This window comes from Buteo buteo, chromosome 2 (assembly GCF_964188355.1).
Source record: "Buteo buteo chromosome 2, bButBut1.hap1.1, whole genome shotgun sequence".
In the NCBI taxonomy this organism is placed as follows: domain Eukaryota; kingdom Metazoa; phylum Chordata; class Aves; order Accipitriformes; family Accipitridae; genus Buteo; species Buteo buteo.
The window spans coordinates 79,610,143-79,629,138 of NC_134172.1; the positions used below are offsets into that span (position 1 = coordinate 79,610,143).

Here is an 18,996-nt window from a genome sequence, read left to right on the forward strand (position 1 = left end):
GGAGGCGCATGCGCATCGCGGGCGCCCGCGACTTTTCTCACAGCTCTCCGCCCGCAGCGCGCCGGCGGGCGCTTTTTGTCGCGCTGGCGGGCCCGGCGACCCGCACGTCACTTCCGGCACGCGGCCGCTCCGCTGCGGGAGCAGGTAGGCGCGCCGGCCCTCAGGGGCCGCCCCGGGCCGCTGCCGTGACAGCCCCCGGCGGTTCCCCCCCCTCGCCTCCCCTCAGCTGCTGCTGCCGCCCTCCCGCCGGCGCCCCAGCATGGCCGTCTTCGACACCCCCCAGGAGGCCTTCGGGGCCCTGCGCCCCGCCTGCGTGCAGCTGACGAGGGCGCAGACCATGGAGAACGTGGCCTGCCTGCAGGCCCACCTGGCAGCCGTCAGCGCCTCGGCCCTGCAGGAGCTGCAGGAGTACGTCCTCTTCCCTCTGCGCTTTGCCCTGAAGGTGCCGGGGCCCAAGCAGGAGCGCCTGGTGCAGAGCGTGGTGCAGTGCATCTCCTCCGTGCTGGCGGCAACGTGTGTGAAGAAGCAGGATCTCCTGCAGGAGCTTTTTTCTGAGCTCTGTACCTGCCTCTCTCCCCCTTCTAGCTCAAGCAACCCAGTCCCGCTGTCAGAAGAGTTAAAGCTGGCTGTAATCCATGCACTCTACACCCTGATGCACTCAGCTTATGGGGATGTTATCTGGTCTCTGTATCAACCTTCCACCCTTCCTCTCTTAGGATTTGCTGTATCTTTGCTCCTGGGCCTAGCAGAGCAAGAAAAAGCAAAGCAAATTAAGATCTCTGCTTTGAAGTGCTTACAGGTCCTAGTTCTGCAGTGCGACTGCCAGGAGCATCGACACCTAGATGAAGATGAGGCACAGCAATGTGGGGATTTGTTTGCTTCTTTTCTGCCTGGGATTTCCATTACGCTGTCTCGGGTTATTACTGGAGACATCAAACAAGGTCACAAATCCACCGTTTCTGCCATCAGACTCTTTTATCTGATTGTTGGCTTGGTAATGGCTGATGTGCAGCTAGCCAGAATTGCAAAGAATAAAGAAAAGCTGCCAGTGGAAGAAAGCAGAATATCAGAATTAATGGTCCATAGAGGACCTGACTGGAGTAAAAGTACTGCTGAAAAACTCTCTCTCCTCCTGCATAAAATGGTTGAATTTTCTTCAGTTCACCCCCACTGGAAAGTGAGACTGGAGCTGGTGGAACTGGTCCACCACTTACTGAGGAACTGCAGTCAGTCGCTGGTCGACTCGTTCAGTCATCTTTTAAAGGCCTTGGTAGGGCTAGTGAACGATGAAAACAGCGAAGTCCAGAGCAGGTGTAAGGAGGTTCTGCAAGGCATTGCAGAGCAGAGGATAGTAGCACAGAACAGGGCTCTTGCTGATGTCCTCTCTGAGAACCTCCATTCCCTTGCCACAGCTCTTCCTCGCCTGATGAACTCTCAGGATGACACGGGCAAGGTTTCCACTTTGAGCTTGTTGCTCGGTTATCTGAAGCTGCTAGGCCCCAAGATTAACATTGTCCTCAACTCCATATCCCACCTCCACCGACTGTCCAAAGCACTGATGCAAGTTCTGGAGCTGGATGTGACAGATGTGAAGATAGTGGAAGACAGACGCTGTGAGGGTGTATGCGGACCTTCGGGCTCCTTGCAGCATGGTGCGCAGAAAGGCAGATGTCAGAAGAAATACTTCCGCTTCTTCACGGAGGAGAAAATTTTCCAGCTCCTTCAGCAAGTTTGTCGTGTTCTTGGCTACTATGGGAACCTCTATTTGCTTGTGGATCATTTCATGGGGCTCTACGGTGAATCTGGCATGTACCGAAAGCAGGCAGCGATGGTCCTCAATGAGCTGATTGCAGGAGCTGCTGGAGTAGGAGTGGATGTCCTTCAGGAGAGGGAAGTTTCACTGAATGTGGATGATCTCAAAGGGTCCGTAATGTCCATTCTTGATGAGTACACAGACCAGGCAAACTGGTATTTGATCACTAGCATTGATACAGAAGAAATCAGCCATGAGCACTCTGTGCAACATTCAGGACTTACTGCCCATCCAGGAGGTGCACGCAGCAGCGTTCTCCTTCCATCCCCAGAGCCGCACGTAACGACCCACACCATGAACAGCAACATCTGGCAGATCTGCATCCAGCTGGAAGGTGTCGGCTGCTTCGCTGCTGTCCTTGGGAAAGAGTTCCGGTTGCTTCTGCTGTCAGCTCTCTACCCTGTGTTGGAAAAGGCTGGTGACAAGACTCTGCTCATCAGTGAGACGGCACTGGGGACACTGGTAGACATATGCAAGGCCTGCAGTTATGACTCCTTGCAGTGTTTGATTAATGAGAATTCTGACTATCTGGTGAATGGGATTTCCCTGAATTTGCGCCAGCTGGCACATCAGCCACATGCTTCCCAGGTCCTGGACACTATGCTGAGGCATTCAGATGCCAGCTTGCTGCCACTGGTAGAAGACGTTATCCAAGATGTCCTGTCTGCGCTAGATCAGTCTTACAATAACCAGGCTTCCACCTTCCTCAGGGTCCTCCACTCAGTAATGACAGCTTTAGGTATCTAAATGATGTTTATTTTGCATAATTCAGTCTTACTGTAACTAAGGGTAATTGTCTTTGATCTTTTGACTTGCTGTGGGAGATTTCAAGTAGCTGAGGTACTGCAGCATGATGGCAACTTTACTTTGCTTGGTGGGCCAGCTCTCAAGCAAAGATCACCAATAGCTTCCCCTCTCCACAACCAGTTTCTGTTTGTGTGGCCTGGTGACTTGCAGGAACACGGCCTTTAGTGATTGAGAAAAGATGGATTTACTGCTCCCATAAATGTTCTGTAGAAGCACATGGAGTGTATTCCTTTTTATATCGGGGTTTCAACATTCTCATACCATCAGGGAGGTCACGGTGATGTGACAGCAGGTGCCGGATTCCGTAGTTCAGTCCCATGAGACTTGAGAGTCACGTTCATCGCTCAAGGAATCCATGGTACCTTACTGACTTGCAGGAGAGGATCGTGATTGCGTAGTGATGTATCAGTTCTTCTTTTGCAGTCCAGTGGTTTGGATCGTCCTGCAGTGAGGAACACCAACAAAGGCAGACTCCCGAGTGGTGGAGGGGGACTTTGTCCCAGGGGCAGCAGGTGGTGACAAGGCAAGAAGTGGAACAATTCTTCCTTGACTATGTCAGACAGAAGCAGATCGCAGAGGGCAATCTTCCTGACACAGGGGATGAGGAGGCAGGTCAGTACTGTGCGTGACTGGAGAAGAGTATGTTCAGCTTGGAGAAAGACAGGGACCTCTGATGTTTCCTTTTGTCAGATGGGGGACTTGGGACCAGACTGAAAGCCTAGTACGCTCCTGACAGTCTCATGTCTGCTTTGAGCTGACCTTAGCTCATGTAAGGTGCTGCTGGGTGTTCTTGCTTTGTTCTGTGCATGGCGGGGAGTGAAATGCTTGCAGATCAAGGCTTGTCTAGCTCTAAGACACAAGCACACTCTGTTTTTCCTTACCTCATAACAGGTCATTTGGGTTCAGGACCTAGTTTCCTCTTTCCAGGATCCTACACCATTTTCCTCACCCTCCCTTGGGAATCTCTGTACCATTTTCTCCTGGCTAATGATGCCACCACTCCCTTCTCACTTGGCCTTGGCAGGCCCTGCAGACATTCATACAAGGAGCTTTTTAGTCTTTACTGGGCTATGCTGCAATCCTGACCTTTAAATACTTCACCTTTAAATACCCAGGCTTTTCATTTTTAATAAAAATCAATGGGAAATAAGTCCATGGTGAGGGGAGACTGCAAATGTCAGACCAACTGCATTGTCCGGTAAAGAAAGCAAACCTTCCCTGTCCCACACTCTTAGCAGAACTCAAGCATAGACTTCACTGTATCTAAATATGTTAAAAAATGCCAAAGGCCTCATCTGAGAATTTGCAGAGTAGTTGTGGGTGGGTATTGTGATCTCCCAGGACTTCCAAGTCATTTTCATGGCTTCAGTAATGGTTTTGTCTCCCAGATGAGGTTCTCCCCCTTGCTGAGCCGGAGCCAAACAACTCTGACACAGAAGGAGAAACACCACTGCCAAGCCATGCTCAACTGGCCAAAGATGTGATGGAGAGGTGCATCCACTTGCTGTCTGATGGGAACCTCCGAGTGCGGCTGAAGGTTAGTAAATGCCAGCTTTGAGGGGACAGGTGGTGCCCACGAAGGGGGCCGGTAGTTTGTCAACGTGTGCATGATGCATGTTGGGCTTCCCACCGTAACGAGGTTAGTGCTGCCATATGCTCATTCAGGACAGACCCTCCACGTCTAGCAAGAGAAAGTGAGACGGTTTTCTGGGAGTAGTCTGGTTTAGGAATGGCAGCCAGGCTGAACAGAACCTTAAGGGTGGCTTTGTATGAGGCATCTTCCCTTGATGCTTGAGATAGTCAAATCTTGTGCCTCAGCCTTTGGTGGAGGAAGCAGAAGCATCTTTCTCCCATCTAGGCTTCCCATCCCCCTTCCTCAGACTGTAGTGCACAGGCTGATGAACATTTTTGAAGTTCCTGGGGTGATGATAAGCAGGGCTAAAAGCCTGTGGTTTTTTTTTTTAAATTATGAAAATCCTTTGAAGGTGGCCTCCTTTTAAACTGCAAAGCAAGACAGAAAATGCAGCAGTGAGGCATAACCCAGATTCTTACCACAGAGGCCCCAGCCCTACCAGGTGATCCTGCTGCCATGCCACAGGAGCGGTAGGGTCCTAGTGCACACACAGCTCAGCCTGCAGGATCGGGCCAGGAATCATGCCCTGGTTCCAGCGCGGCTCTGTAGCCCAGCCAGTTATGTCACTGTGCAACTTGTCCCTTTCCAAATGGGCCTGTGCTCTGTGCACTGTTCAGTTATCCCAGTTCATGCCAAGCTAAAACCATACCCTTTTATATTAAAACCCTCCTTTCTCCTGGCTCCCCGGCGTGACACTGCGGATCCACCTGAATGCCTGGTGCTGCGGCGCTCTGAAAGTCTGTTACCTACCCCTCCTGCCCAGGTCCTGGATGTGCTAGAGCTCTGCGTAACTGTGCTGCATCCTCATGGAAACCATCTGCTTCCCATGGCTCATCGTGTCTGGCCAGCTCTCGTCACCCGGCTGATTAGTGATGACCCTCTGGCAGTGCTCAGAGCCTTCAAGGTACAGCAGCAAATCTCTGCCAACAGCCTTCAAGCTGGTGCTTAGAAGGCAAGTGGCTCAGGCATTGCTGTGGCTTGTGAGAGAAGCACTAAGCTTGTGGAGTGATTTTGAAACATGGTTTGGAACACAGGGTCACCACCCTGCAGTGAGTAGGCTTGTACCACTCCCACTGCAGCTTGTCCGCAGATAAAACCTTGACACTGTTCCTGGGGGAAAGAGCAATTTAGTGATTATTGCAGGGAAGCGGAAAACGGTTCTTTTACAGTCTAAGCAGCTGTCAGAGGCACCATATAGTGCAACTTGCCCTTGCTGGAGCCACAGTCTCAGCACCCCCCCTTTGTAAGTCTTAAACTGAAGCGAAGGAATTGTTTCATGATTGAGGCATTTGCAGGGGAGGGGAGAGGTTAAGCAAAGACTTAGCCTCATAATAACATTATTAAAGAGCTCCTGACCATGTCAGCTGACCGCATTCTCTTCCTGACTCACAAGTTAGACAATAAAGCATGTTTCCAGAGGTTGCCAGCCCCAGGGTTTCACAGGGCTTCCTCTGCTGTGCAGAATGAGATTCATTTTAGAATCCTTCAGTGTGAATAAAAGGAGAGTTTTGATTTGCCAAATTCAGGAAGCCATAGAATTTCAGAGTAGCAATACCTCCCATGTGCCTGCCCTAAAAGAAGGGAGAGATCGCTACACAAAAAATAATTAGCTCTTGAAAAGTTCAAGGGACCATTACAATTAGCACTGAGTTTTGGTTTTGTTATAAGAAATCCCCCAGGAGTGTCTTCCTTCCTAAATCTCAGGACAGGAAGCCTAGTGTCAGTGTAAGCCAAACACAACATAACCAGCATCTCAGTCCTGCACACTGAGACCACAAGCTTAGTGAAGTTCCAAGAGAGAACAGTGTTCTGGCCATGTGGGTTGGCCCCATGGATCTCCCCTTCATTTTTATATGCATTTAAGGCCATTCTCTAAGCCACTTTGGTTTTTATCCTGGGCGCACACCAGTAGTGCTGGGTGCCCTATGCTGTAGCCAGTTGGCCTTTCCATTCGTTGGCATGGTTGTAAAGATGGACTGTTTCCACCACAAAGGTGATTTGTATTTTAATGGCATTTTCCATCAGAGACTCCTCCAGCAATTCTGAATAAGGCTTCACAAGCTACTCTTACCTTTACTGTGCTAATGAGAGAAGGGCAGTCCCAGAAGGTTAGCCATGTGAAACTGAAGAGCTGGGTGCAGGTCAGTCGGCCTGTCGATCGAGCATTCACCTTCTGTTCGTTATGGGAAACTGTAGCAGGTATGGTCATATTGCTCTCAGCTGCAAAAAAATTATCAAGGCAGAACAAATGCCTTATCGCCCAAGCTGGTGCAGATTGCTGAGCTCCTCCCAGACCTGTAAGTGCACTTAGCCTCCAGTAACTGACATTTCTTCACTAGGTGCTGTGTACCCTGGCTCAAAAGTGTGGGGACTTTCTGAGGCAGAGATTCTCCAAAGATGTCCTGCCTAAGCTGACCAGTTCCCTCCTCAGCCAAGCCCCAGCAAGTGCCAGAGCTGGGCCTGTGTACAACCACACGCTTGCCTTCAAGTTGCAGCTGGCTGTGTTGCAGGGACTGGGTTCTCTGTGCGAGAAGTTGGACATGGGTGAGTACCAGGGAAAGTATAGGTTGTACGAGATCTCTGCTGGACTTACCTCTTCTCTTTTCATCTCAACTGACCAGGCCTGCACTTGCTTCTTGCCCTTCTGCTTTCCCATGGAACTGATTTCCTGATCTTCTCCAGCCTCATCCCATTCAGGTCTTGCTGGGCCTTAATCTGTCCTCTTTCAGAGCTCTGTAAAGAGGGGCTGTTGCTCTTTACTCCCCAAGAGGCAAATGGGAGAGATTTCCAGCACTTTGCAGAATCTAACTGCTCATCTCACTTGTGCATGAGAAGTGGGTATAGAGTGGAGTGCCTGGGTTGCTGCAGCTAGGCCTGTTGGGCCGTGCTTTGTTCTTAATTAACTGAAGAACTGGAGCCCAGATAAGACTTCTGGCTAACTTGCCTGGTTCCATTTTGAGGCATCTCTCTGGGTGACCCTTTAAATGCAGCACAGCACATTCTTCTACTGAATGAAACTCTCTAAAATTCTCCTAGGTTAAATTTCTGGAGCTGACTTTGATGAGGGAGAAGGTTTGCTGGCTAGTTGCTCTTTTCCTCTCTCAATGCCCTTGATTGCTTTCCCAGCTTTGCAGCAAGATGCTTAAGAGGTGAGGTCAGAAGAGTTCTGGGTCAGACAGTTCAAAGGCTCAGAAGCCTCTTGCTGCCAATTTAGAGCTGGTTCTGTTAAGCAGCAGCCACGGAGTAGGTTACCTCCTACCCTTCTTTTCTGTTCCATTTCTGCAGGTGAGAGTGACCTGAATAAAGTGGCAGATGCCTGCCTGATTTACCTCAGTGCCAAGCAACCCATGAAATTGCAAGAAGCTGCCCAGAGGTAATGTCTCTTAAATGCAGGTGTATCAGGTGTACAAATAATGTGGGACAGAGGGAGCATGGTAACCCCTTTCCTCTTGCACCTTTCCCGTTCCTCCCTCTGGCAGGTTTGAGTCCTGTACAAAAAGGGTCTCTAATGGAAGTTAACTCCTTTCTCTGGTGAAGTATCATTTACTACCCAAAATTAGCTAGAGAGGTTAGCTTGCCCACAAGTTACAGTTGACTTTCAGATTACCTTGCAGTGCATTTGGGGACAGAGGGGAAAGATCTGATACTTGCTTTTTTTCTAACTGCCTCCTATGCTAGAATACTTAGGGGTCTTGGCCCACTGGTGGCATAAAACTGCAGAGACAGCTATGCAAGAGGATGTGCCAGACATTCCTATGTATTTTATCACTTAATACCTTCTGCACGCTGGGGGATTTACTTCTGTTATCCTTCCATTTTCCCTGGGCCCCTGTGATCACGTCAACCCAGGCTCTGCTAGGTGGACCAGAGTTTGTCTGGGAAGCTGTCAGTCTTGGCACCAGTCTTGCTCTGAGAAGGCTGGGAGACATTAAAAGAGCACAAACAGTTTAGGTGAACACACATCAGCTCTATGAAGTGTTGACAGACATACTTTGCTGCTTGGTGTACAAAATCCTGCTCAGCGCGTTCCTGCTGTCAGGATAAGAAATCACTATTGTCATATGTTGTCACCTGGAAACAAGGCCAGAGATTTCAGGAGACGAAACGAGTCCAGTTACAGAACATGGAAAGTGAATAAGAAAGCTGTGCACCTCTGTCTCTGCTGAAGGACAGGGGTAAAAGCCCCCCTCTTTCTGTAAGGCCAACCTTGCCCTCCCCTGAGGGGAGAGGAAGCCAGCGGTGAGCAGGTTCAGCAGGCACTGCGGATTTCAGAGGGCAGGCTGTTGAACAGGGAAGAGCTGCCTGTTCCCTTTCACCTGAGCGCAGGCCTCCCAGGGGGGTCCAGGGGGTGAAGGGCTTTTGTGTGGCTGGGCAGCAGTTTAGAGGGAGAACGCTCTCAGAAGCTGTAGCCGTACCTTTGTTTGGATTCCTGCACTGGTGAGAGTAGGTTTATTTTTACCTTAGTGGCTTTTATTGCATCGCAGCAGGCTTCAGCAGCATTTGTTCTGCAAAGGGGTTCTTCACTGTAGGCTTGCATACCTTAATACAATGAAGCGTTCATCTGTGTAAGCAATGCTGGAATGGAAAGCAGAACACCAGGGTTTATCTAGATATTTGGAATCTTAAGCTTTTAAATCATTAACAAAACAGTCTGAAAAGCTGTGCAATTTCCCCCCACAGCAGGGGTGGGGGGAAATACTGAATTAGCCCTATGATATGATAGAAGCTATATTATGAAGCAACCTCACTGTTGTTGGAGGAAAAGGGCAGCAAAGTTCAGGGCAAGTAACATTTTTCTCCTGTATATTATTTTTATTCTATTTTAAGGGAGAAATACCACATTACACCGCTCCCCCCATGCCCTTGATGCACCATACATTACATATTTCACTGAACAAAGCAAGGTCTTCTGTGAACAGCTTTCTCATGTGTAGCTCTGTTGACCAGACACATATATGCACTGAGGCATGCATCATGTCTGGCCTGATGTTAACTATCCATATGGCAGCACTTGTAGTTTTCCTTTTTTTCCTTTTGTTTTTTTTTTTTTTTTAGTTTAGTCCTGTCTGATCCCTGATCTTGGAGCCCAGATGGATCAGAGTTAAACATATATCAATCACTTTTAACTATAGTACACATGATAAGAGGTTTCAGCTTGGAAAAGTCAAAATTAGTTTGTACCATAACAATTGGCTCCAGCACCAGGATAAGAATCACTTCTCTACCATGCTTCAGTTTCCTTTCTCCGGCTGCTTAACTACCAGAGACCTGTAAGCTCCAGTCCTTTTTCTTGCTCTGCATGTGCCTGAAAGTAATCCTGCAAACTGACACAGGTTGTCACATGTAAGGCCCTTTCCATCTAGACAAGGGCAATGTTATCAGCCTGATACATGAAAAATTCTGCATTTTAAATGCTTCTAAAAACAGATAGACCAGAACTAATCTTAGCCACAGCCTGAGTGCCAACATACGTCACATAACTCAGCTTTATCACTGCAGAAATCATACAAGGTAAAAAGATGTTTGGAATCAGCTTGCCATGTTGATTTATACTAACTGGCCTTTGCTCAGCCTTTTGGATTCTTATTCAACTCATGAGTTGTGACCTGCCAAGAACAAGGTTAGGTCTTACAAAGTCAGTTGTAGCACCAATAACTCCCTGCACTGACTAAGTGAGGACTCTGTAGGTGTGGGAAGGGCTAAGCAGGAATTTTTGGCTAAGGTGTGGACACACACACACAAAAAAAAAAGGGAGTTTTGGCTGTTGTCCAGGAATGTTACCATGCCCCAAGGAGGCTGCTTAATCCCATTTATGGGACGCTGTAGTTTTATTAGATAAACCAGTGGGAGTAAGTGAATTTTGTAACTGCAGCTTCATGCAATACTCAACAGGCAAAAATAGATGCTGGGGGAAAAAAAAAAAAATCTGAGGAAGAAAAAATGGGACAATAGGCTTTATTATAAGATGACTGCTGGGAATATTCCAGGAGAGGAATATTATCCAAAGCTTAAAAAAAAAAACCAAAAACAAAACCACCAACAAAAAAACCTCAAAACCTACTGAAAAAGAGTTTGGGAAAGCCAGGGAACACTAAATATGTCTTTGCTTTCATTGAAAATAAGGTAGTGCCACTGCAGGTAAAGTGACCAGAAACACTTGAACAGCTAAGGGGTGGTGGTGTGGGGCTCAAGGATTAGGAACAAGGCAGGGGGGAAGATGGTGTAAACTGAAAGTCATAATATGTAAATCTGAGCTTCTCATCAGTTTATTAAGTTGCATCGTCCCTGACAAGCTTTTCACTCCAGGGAAAAAAAAACTCTGAAGGAAAAGAAATTAAGAAATTGTCATTGGCCTGTGTCAACACTTCACAAGTAGTTCTGCATTTTTTCATTTGAAGTGACTGTTTTGAAATTTATACTTAATTCCTAATAAATGTTTATAGCCTGTGAAGTTTACCATTTGACCTTTCAGTCAGCAGTCTGGATAGGAATGGAGTTTTTTCCAGGATGCAGAAATAATTTCCCCAGTTCTTACTGAAGTCTGTGGTGAACTGTATCAGTTAAACATTCAGCAGAGATACAAAAGCCAGAAAGACTTGTCCTTTTGCCAGCCTGCTCACTGTGCCGTGGCTTTGCTTAGAGCTTGGGAAAAGACAAGGTAACAGAATAGCCAAATTCTGCTCTTTGCTAGTAGAATAAGTTGTTTAGCATAACTGGAACAAATATGAGCTATTTTTGGACCTTTTTAGATACCAAAGTTGATTATGGAGCATACCTCTTTTGGTTTGATTGTGTAGTTTATTGGATACTTATTGACAGCTGTCATTCACAAGCTGGGCTGAAGTACACTAAAACAGCCACCTGCACAAGGCAAAATTCAATAAAATTATATTTAAGTAAAAAAAAAAAAGGCAACAACAGAAAACAAACCTGGATTAACCCCAGGATTCTTTGCCATGGAAACAGGTTGCTTAGAAACTACCCCAGAGTTAGTTTGAAAATGTAAAAGTCAAGTTGTTCTTTAAGCCGCACAGCACTCCAGGTTATCAGGAGATAATCACACCCTCAGGCCATTACGGGCACAAGAGGCAGTGGAGTTCTCCAGGGACCAGCTAATCTCTTGAGGGTTGCTCTCGCCAGAGCAGCTGATTGGGAAGAGGTTGGAGAGCAGAGTATCTTTGCTGTGCATATAAGAGGTAAAGTAGTGCATGTGCTGAAGAAGCAGAAGTCAGCTGAATAGTATTGCCTGTTCCCATGTTTACTTCGCAATGATTCATCTTTCTCACCCCATCCTATCCACCCCAGCCATAAGGAGCGAGGATTATTTCTGTGCAGCTGCCCACCAGCAGCAGCCCATCATAAAGCTAGGGGAAACCACTGGGACCTGCTGTTTGCTGGCAGGCAGACAGCTGCACGCTCGTACTGTCATGGCCAAGCGAGCACCAGGAGAGCACTGGCAGCCGGCAGGGCTGGGAGAACTGGTGCAGGGATGTCAGCAGGTGCAAGCTCTAGACCCTGCCCCAGCGAGCCTGCCTGCACTTTACTCAGTCTGGCACCCGGGAGGCTGGCGCTCGGGTCCAGCCAGTCCTCCCTTTTCCAGTCAGCAGAGTAGCAGTAACAAAGCCAGGGGAGCGGAGAGCCCCGTGAGCTCACCTGCCTCTGGCTGTCCCCCAGAAAGAAGGCACATTGACGATGCAGTTGTTGCCAAGCACAGCTATCGCTTTGGAGCACGTTCACACAGGGTTCCTCTGGAGCAGACAGATAGGCACTGCAAGCACTTTGAGGAGGGGACACTGCCAACAGCTTGCACTGACAACATCTTTCCTAATGGCTGTTCAGAGACCTGCACTGAGAGACAGGCAAATGGTTAATGGCAGGCAGGCAAAAGCAACAACTTTGGCTACTCATGAAGTAGCAAGTAATACAGTCACAAGATCCTTGTGAAGAGGTGAGAGCGCTTTCTAGTGCCTCCATCTCATTTCTGTGCTTTTTCAGGTTACCCATGGCACTGCACTTGCTTTCAGAGTAGAGCTTCTAAAAGGGATTTCTGCCTGCAGAGGAAGCAAGCTCACTTGAGGGATCAAAGTTCTTCAGGGAAAAGTTTTGACAGCATCAAGTCTGGATTTTGTGTGGCTTTCGTAGCAGGTGATCTTTGATTTTAGAGAGGGGAGTTCTGTCCTGTGCTTCTTGGGGAAACAGAGACAGACCTACCATCTGAATTCTCATTACCTTGCCCAGCTGTTGTTCTCCTCATGGCCCCATGATTTCAGTGGAAACTAGAGACCTGAAGATGGTGGCTAGGCATTTACTGAGGTCTGGGAAAGCTGACCCATAAGTTTGGCAAGTGCTGAGTACCCTTCATACTCATAATCTCTGTGGGAGCACAGAGTACGCAGCACCATGCAGGAGGAGGCCTTGCAGTGCTGTTAGGGCAGCCTGCAAATTCTAGTTTTATTTTGTACATGGCACAACCAGAGAACTTAATATCGGTTAAGCCTAATACACCTTCTGTGCATTAAACCCTGACACAGACCTAGCTAAGCCCAAAGGTTACAGACAATGAGAACTGGCAGGAAGAAATGAGTAAGTGTAGGTCATGCAAATCAGCCATTTGCTCTTTTGCTCCTAGGAGCCTCCTGCTCTCCAGCAGGATTCTCCACAGCATTTTTGTTACAGCAACTCACAGCTGGAGTCAAAAGTGTGAAGTGCATTCTCAAAAGTCAAATCCCCCATCTTAGGTGAGGTACTGAAATTCAAAGTGAAAACCATCAACACAGCAGTAAAGCATTAGAGGAAGTTGTCATTCCTCTCTTCCTCCATTCTATTGTTAATGAAGGTGGGGGTTTGTTTTTTTAAGAAAATAAAATCCTGCTTTGTGAAAGGTGCTGTGCAGAAGGAAGAAATTTGGAGGCAGCTAATAAGGATTTGGGATGAGGGGAGACCTCAGATAAGCAAAAAGCCCTCAATACAGCATTCAACTTTACTCGTGGCCCAGCCTGGACAGCTGTCCAGAAGTACCCTTGTTTTTACCAGCTCCGAAAAGGGAGACGAGTCCAGATGGGTTGACCCCCTCACTCCCCCAAAAAAAGAGGGTGGTGAACAACATATACAACTTCTTTTAAGAGCTCTGCAGGAGTGATTGTCCAAAACATACCAGATGTAAGTAGCACGTGCAATACTCTGCTGTCACCTTTGCAGCGCTTGGGACAGGCTGATTTAGAAAGGCTTTTGCCAGCATCAGCCCATGATGCTGAGACCAAAGCCTGGGTCAGTTATTCACCAGCTGCTTGTTTGATGTCAATAACTTTGTGTAGCATAATAACTATTTTTCTCCCACTTGCCAGTAGATGTGAAACCACTGAACTGTCTTCTTTTGGGCACAGGAGCCATTTTAATGGCTCGCTCTAATGAGCCTCCAAGTCTGTTCAGCTGTCAGGGGTTGCAGACAACATCAGAGCTTTCCATAGCTCTCTGTTAATGACCCAGTTGGGTGCCAATCAAAAGGCCTTCTCCTTACTCTTCTTTCCTTTCTTCCCACTGTTTTCCAAAGTGTTTTCCTCCACTTAATGCATGTGGACCCTGACAGCACCTGGCTCCTCCTGAACGAGGTCTGCTGCCCTCACCAGTATGAACCCCCCCACATCAGCCTGCGGCCTGTGAAGCTAAGTGGGATGGGGAGGCAGCGGAATGAGTTCACCGACAACGTGCTGCTCCTGCTGGAGAAGCTGCAGCAGCAGGAGAGTGTGATGCCGCAGGCTGGCATGTAAGAGGCATCTCCTCCTTGACAGACCTACACAGCAGCTGGGAGGGGAAAAAAGGAACTGCTGGGATAGAACTCACCTGGAAAAATCCCATCATTCAGGCCCTGAATCGTTCTGAGGGCAAAGGAAGGATTGCCCAGTCTGGGGCACTGGCTGAGATGTCCTCCCCATGGGCAGAAGTTTTATTTTTTTTTAACAGTGTTTGAGGATGAGGTGGGTACATTGCCCTGATTCCTCCAGACTTGTACTTCTCTGCACATGGTGCTGGAGCTAAGTCCAAGGGTCATAACACATCTATTTCAAGTTCTTCAGTACAAAGAGTCATTTTCCAGAAATGACTTCCCAACACTCAATCCTTGGGTGGTGCCCCTTCAGCACACCCTCCACACCCTCTGACCTCCTCACAACTGTGATACTGTCTCCTGTTCTCAGCTGGACAATGATTGCCAACTCAAAACAAAAGCTTTTTCTGGCCTTAACCCTTCCCAGGGAGAGAATCCAGTTCGGGGTGCATTAAAAATCTTTTATTTTTAAAACCAATACCAGAAAAAGTTAAAATGCATTTTCAATAAGTTCCTCATCAGTATTACTGGCAAGAACACCACGTCCTCTTAGAAACATCAAGGCCATTCCTTGTAGCTGCATTTTGCTAAGACTGGCTGCTGAGACTGGCCAAATGCATTGTGCTCCCTGATTCCCACCACTGAGTGAGAGAGGTTCTTTAGAAAAATGGCCAGCCCTGATTTACAACTTGCAAGTGATTTAAGACTCCTCCTTGTTCCCAGATTGCCTGCTATTCTCACAGGCCATTTCTTAGACCTCTCAGATTTTTAACACCCACCCCAAGGAGAACTAGATGAAATATCTACCTGTGCCCCAGTACTGCCTCCCAGGTGGGTACGTACGTGGTCAGACGATGCAGGCGGTGACATTAGGTGTGAGCACAGTGGTGCCACAGTTTGCTTGAGCAGGTATAGCACAATGCAGCGAGCGGAGAGGACGACTAGTCTTTGGGGTCTGCTTGCTGCCCCTGCCACAGAGCCTCCCCTCCAGAACACGGCACAGGCTCACCACTCGCCTGGAAGCTGCTGTACCGTACTCCAGCTCCCGAGTCCTCCAGGCTCCGTCCCCAGAGATGGTCTGCAGGTGCTGCTTTACCTGGCTGCTCCCAGACCACGCCGTCTCCTGGATTCATCAGCTTCACCCAGAGCGACTTCTGGCAGCAGGCTGCTTCCTGGCACTTGTGAAAGCTTTATGCTAGTAAAGCAAAAGGACAGATTTTGACTGTAGATTTGTAAGAAAGCTCAGAAATGCAAAAACCAAAGCAATAAACTGATTGTTACATGGAACAGGCTTTGTGCATCACTGTTGGGGATCCTGGGTGAGCGTCCAAACACCATCTCAACTGTTGGAAGCAAGGGCACTGCTACCCATGCCCACACCCCCCTCAGCTGAGGCTATCTCCTCTTGTCTCCCTGGTTTTGTTCAGGCTTTCCTCCTGGTTGCTTCTCCAGGAAAGACACAAGTCAGTGGCTTTTTTACCAGGTAGGACAGGACTGCAGTTCAGCTTTTACCCTTTTATGCTTTTTTTACCATATATTCAGTGCTTAACACTGGGTTGGATTTTGTACAAAGGAACCCTTCAGAGTTGATCTGACAGGGGAAGACAGGAGAGGCAGAAAGGTGAAATATTACCTTTGGTCTCCAAAGCACCCCTGGGGTTGGTGCAGAATTTTCTGGATTGTTGTAGCACTTGATAAAACTCATCCATCAGGTGCACATGCGGCATCCAACCCGTCTCTGCCTTGCCTTCAGCGCTGGCTGGAGCTCACACGTGACAAATCAGCAGCACCGCGATGGCACTCGGTGCTCCTGCCCAAACCATCTGTTCTGGTCTCTCCACCCACTGCCTCTCCCTGTCCTCTCTGCAGCCAGCAGTACCGGGCTGTCATGGGCTCGTCATGGGCTGCGCCTCTTGCCAGGGAGGTACAAGTGAAACCTTGCTATGGGGAGCCTGTGCCATCTTCCTGCAGCTCCGTATCAGCCCTCAAACCAGCCTGGCGAGAAGCACCCCTGCTATTGTCGGGCTTCAGCAGCTGGTCACGGGCTGCAGACGGACAAGTGATTTATCTGCACGTGCTCTGTGCTGCTTTGAATTGGTCATCTCTGGGAAGCAGAAGTAACCCAGCCTTGCTGGGTTCACCTCTGCCGAGACAAGGCAAGCTTAGAAGAAGAATAGTTATACATGTTTCTGAAAGAAGCAGCATAAAACCAAACGGCATCTGCAGTATCTACCACAGCAAAACACCTCCCCAGCACCAGCCCTGCAAACCTGCCTGGGTTTCAGCAGCCAGCCCGTCCTGCCCAGCCGCAGGGACCCTGCAGAACGCAGCGGTGGGCTCCGAGGACACCAGCCTGCCTGCGCCCACGTCAAGGCACACCACCACGCAGGAGGACAGGCGTGGGGCTCAAGGGCAGCACTGTCACCCCAGAGTCCTTGCTCCCACGCCTGTCGATGCACACACATCCCCCTCGGGTCACGGCCACCCGAGGTCCCGCTCCCAGGCTCTTAACAGCCCTGGTAGGGACTGCGCAGCCGTGGGTCCCGCGGGCAGGCGTGGAAGCGAAGCTGTCTCCAGCGGGTACGGACGGCATCTTGGGGCTGCAGACCCCCAGTGTTGGGGGACGTCCCCCATGGTCAGAGGTCTCATGGCACCACACCGGAGCCCAGAGCAGCCACCTCCGTCCCGACTGTGGGGCAGGCGAGGGAGGTGGCTGCTGTTTCTGAGCAGGAGGGTACAGACAGCAGGAGGGCTGTGACAACAGGAGAGGAATTAGAAGATTTCTCTTAATTGCCATCTTCCCCATCTAATAGAGTGGGTGGGAGAGCAGCAACTGGAATCAGCTCCATCCATCGGGAAGGGGGCCTTGGGCTGCTGCTCCAGCATGGGCTTCCTGGTGACCCCATAACGCAGCCGTCTGGTTTCGGGGCTGATGGAGCCCTTGCAGCTGTGTGCGAAGCCGGGCTCCTGGAAAGATGCTGACGGGGCTCAGGGGCTGCAGCCACACTTCACCCTGCGGCTGACAGGACGCATTGCACGGAGGCAGTGGGTCACTGCCCCGGCACAGCAGGGACCAGGGTGCTCAGGTCCTTCGGCAGCGAGGGCACAGTGCTGCCATGCCCCTCGGGGACAGGGCAGGACCCACCGCTCTGTCCCTCCGGTGACACCCCTTCCCAGAGGAGGGCTGATGCCCGCTCCCCCAGCCCACCCTCCTGCCTTGCCCGATGAGCAGGTCGGTGCGTTGGTCACTGCACCGGTCCATGCCCCGGTGCCCAGGAACCGGTTGCAAACACCCAGCTGGGCCTCCGGCACAACCGACTGCACCGAGACACCCGCGGAGTCCCAGCGCCAGTTTCTCCCGGTGCTTTCTCCAGGGTTCATGGCTCTTCCAGAGATTTTTCCCCACGGCCACAGTCTCCAGCCAGCGGTTCAGCGCAGGCAGCAAGGAGAAGCTGGCCTGTCTCAGTCACAGGGCCGCCTGTCACGGCTCTTCTCAGCTTCGTTATCACCCCTGCTTTATTACAGGCAGAGTAAATTGCTTTTGTCTGAAGCAGGATAATGGCCAGAAGAGTGACTGCGTGGAAATGGCATTTTCATGAGGCTGGTTCCTCCCCAGCAGTGACTTGCATATTAAGCTCAGCCTGTTTGCAAGCGAGCCCAGGGGCTTCTCCGCTGTCCTGCCCGCACCCTCCTCCCCGGAGAAGGCGCCCGAGCAGCCCCCCCATCCCACGGGGGTCTGGGACTGCACCAGGGACAGCACCCTGGGGTGCAGGAGGGGTGCCCAGCTCCAGCCCGCTGAGCACCCTCGCCGCCCCAGAGGAGACCTGGCCGCAGCGGGCAGCTGCCCCCCTGCTCCCCAGAGCCGGAGGGGCTGCGCGGGGGGCACGGCCCTTGCCAGGCACAGCAAGCGGAGCTGCCAGCCGGATCACCCTGCTCCAACCACCCTCCCCAGGGATGGGGAGCCCAGAAACCCGTGTCCAGCTGCTTCCTCCATGCACAAACCCAGCCGGGAACTTGGGGAGACCCTGGCACCCAGGGCTGGGGGCACGGCCCCACACGCAGCCCCTGGGGTCGGCACTACCACAGGGCTGCTGGGTCCTGCACACAGATCTGCTGGGGTCCTCTCCTCTGACTCCGGCTCACAAGATTTCCTATAAACTCAGCAAAATTAATCTCTTCTAATAAAACCTGTTATTTTTAAAGCTCGCCTCTAGGTTTTGCTAATTACTATACCACACAGCAATTTGTTTACTCTCCATTTGAGATGATTTGCAGCCTTTTACCCTCCCCAAAGCAGCTCTGGCTCTTCCTCTTCCTCCTCTGTAGACTGTTTTTTACTGTGCTGGTGGCCGATGCCTCCTGCTCCCTCTCTTCCCCCCCTCCAGTGATACGGTTCCCTGACGAGGAGCGTCCAAGCACAGCACAAACCCCCGCGGCTCTGCCGGGGAGAACTACGGCGCAGAGGCTGTTATTGCTTGTGGCAAAGCAGAATCTCCAACAACAGCTCCCTTGTCCTGCAGCTGCTTAATATTTTCTCCTGACAAAGTACCCTGCGTGTTTACAGGCTCCTGGGCCATTTGCTTCCCTGAGACTATGGCTTTGGAGGTGAAACCCCCAGCCAGCGGCGAAGGAGAGCGTGGCTCTTGCCACGTCCCACAGTCACCAGCCACGCCGTGCCCTTCCTCTGCCGCCAGCGCTGGCTGACACCGGGCCAGCGGCTTTTGCTTTTGTTACTCTAACACATGACAAATCGCTCCATATCAGCAAAGCGAGAGGTGAGCGCTCCGGGGATTAATAAACTGCAAAGCAGCCGGGGGACTCCTGGCAGCTGGGGCCAAGCTGGGAGCTCCTCTCCCACAGATGGGGCAGAGCCCAGCCCCGGGGGCAGCCAGCACCCCCGCTTCAGGGACCCCGACCTCC

At 50.3% G+C, this 18,996-nt stretch overlaps 1 protein-coding gene across 2 annotated transcripts; it reads left to right on the plus strand.

Annotated features, from left to right (window-relative positions):
- The first annotated feature begins 123 nt into the window (after positions 1-123).
- TTI1 (TELO2 interacting protein 1) lies at positions 124-15,357 on the plus strand. 2 transcript variants are annotated; one of them, XM_075022245.1, is made up of 7 exons: positions 124-2,552; positions 3,044-3,232; positions 4,009-4,157; positions 5,017-5,157; positions 6,593-6,797; positions 7,539-7,626; positions 13,804-15,357. In XM_075022245.1, the coding sequence occupies exons 1-7, from the start codon at positions 260-262 to the stop codon at positions 14,018-14,020; spliced, it is 3,282 nt and encodes a 1,093-aa protein (XP_074878346.1). In that variant the 5' UTR covers positions 124-259; the 3' UTR covers positions 14,021-15,357. The 2 variants fall into 2 exon arrangements, with proteins under 2 accessions (XP_074878346.1, XP_074878352.1); XM_075022251.1 differs by having other exon boundaries at positions 12,249-13,946.
- Positions 15,358-18,996: the final 3,639 nt, after the last annotated feature.

Excerpts from the sequence above, each read along its gene's own strand:
- TTI1 (XM_075022245.1), top strand. The coding sequence starts at position 260 with ATGGCCGTCTTCGACACCCCCCAGGAGGCCTTCGGGGCCCTGCGCCCC. Across the intron at positions 2,553-3,043 it reads CTCAGTAATGACAGCTTTAG|TCCAGTGGTTTGGATCGTCC; the intron begins GTATCTAAATGA and ends CTTCTTTTGCAG. Across the intron at positions 3,233-4,008 it reads CACAGGGGATGAGGAGGCAG|ATGAGGTTCTCCCCCTTGCT; the intron begins GTCAGTACTGTG and ends TTTGTCTCCCAG.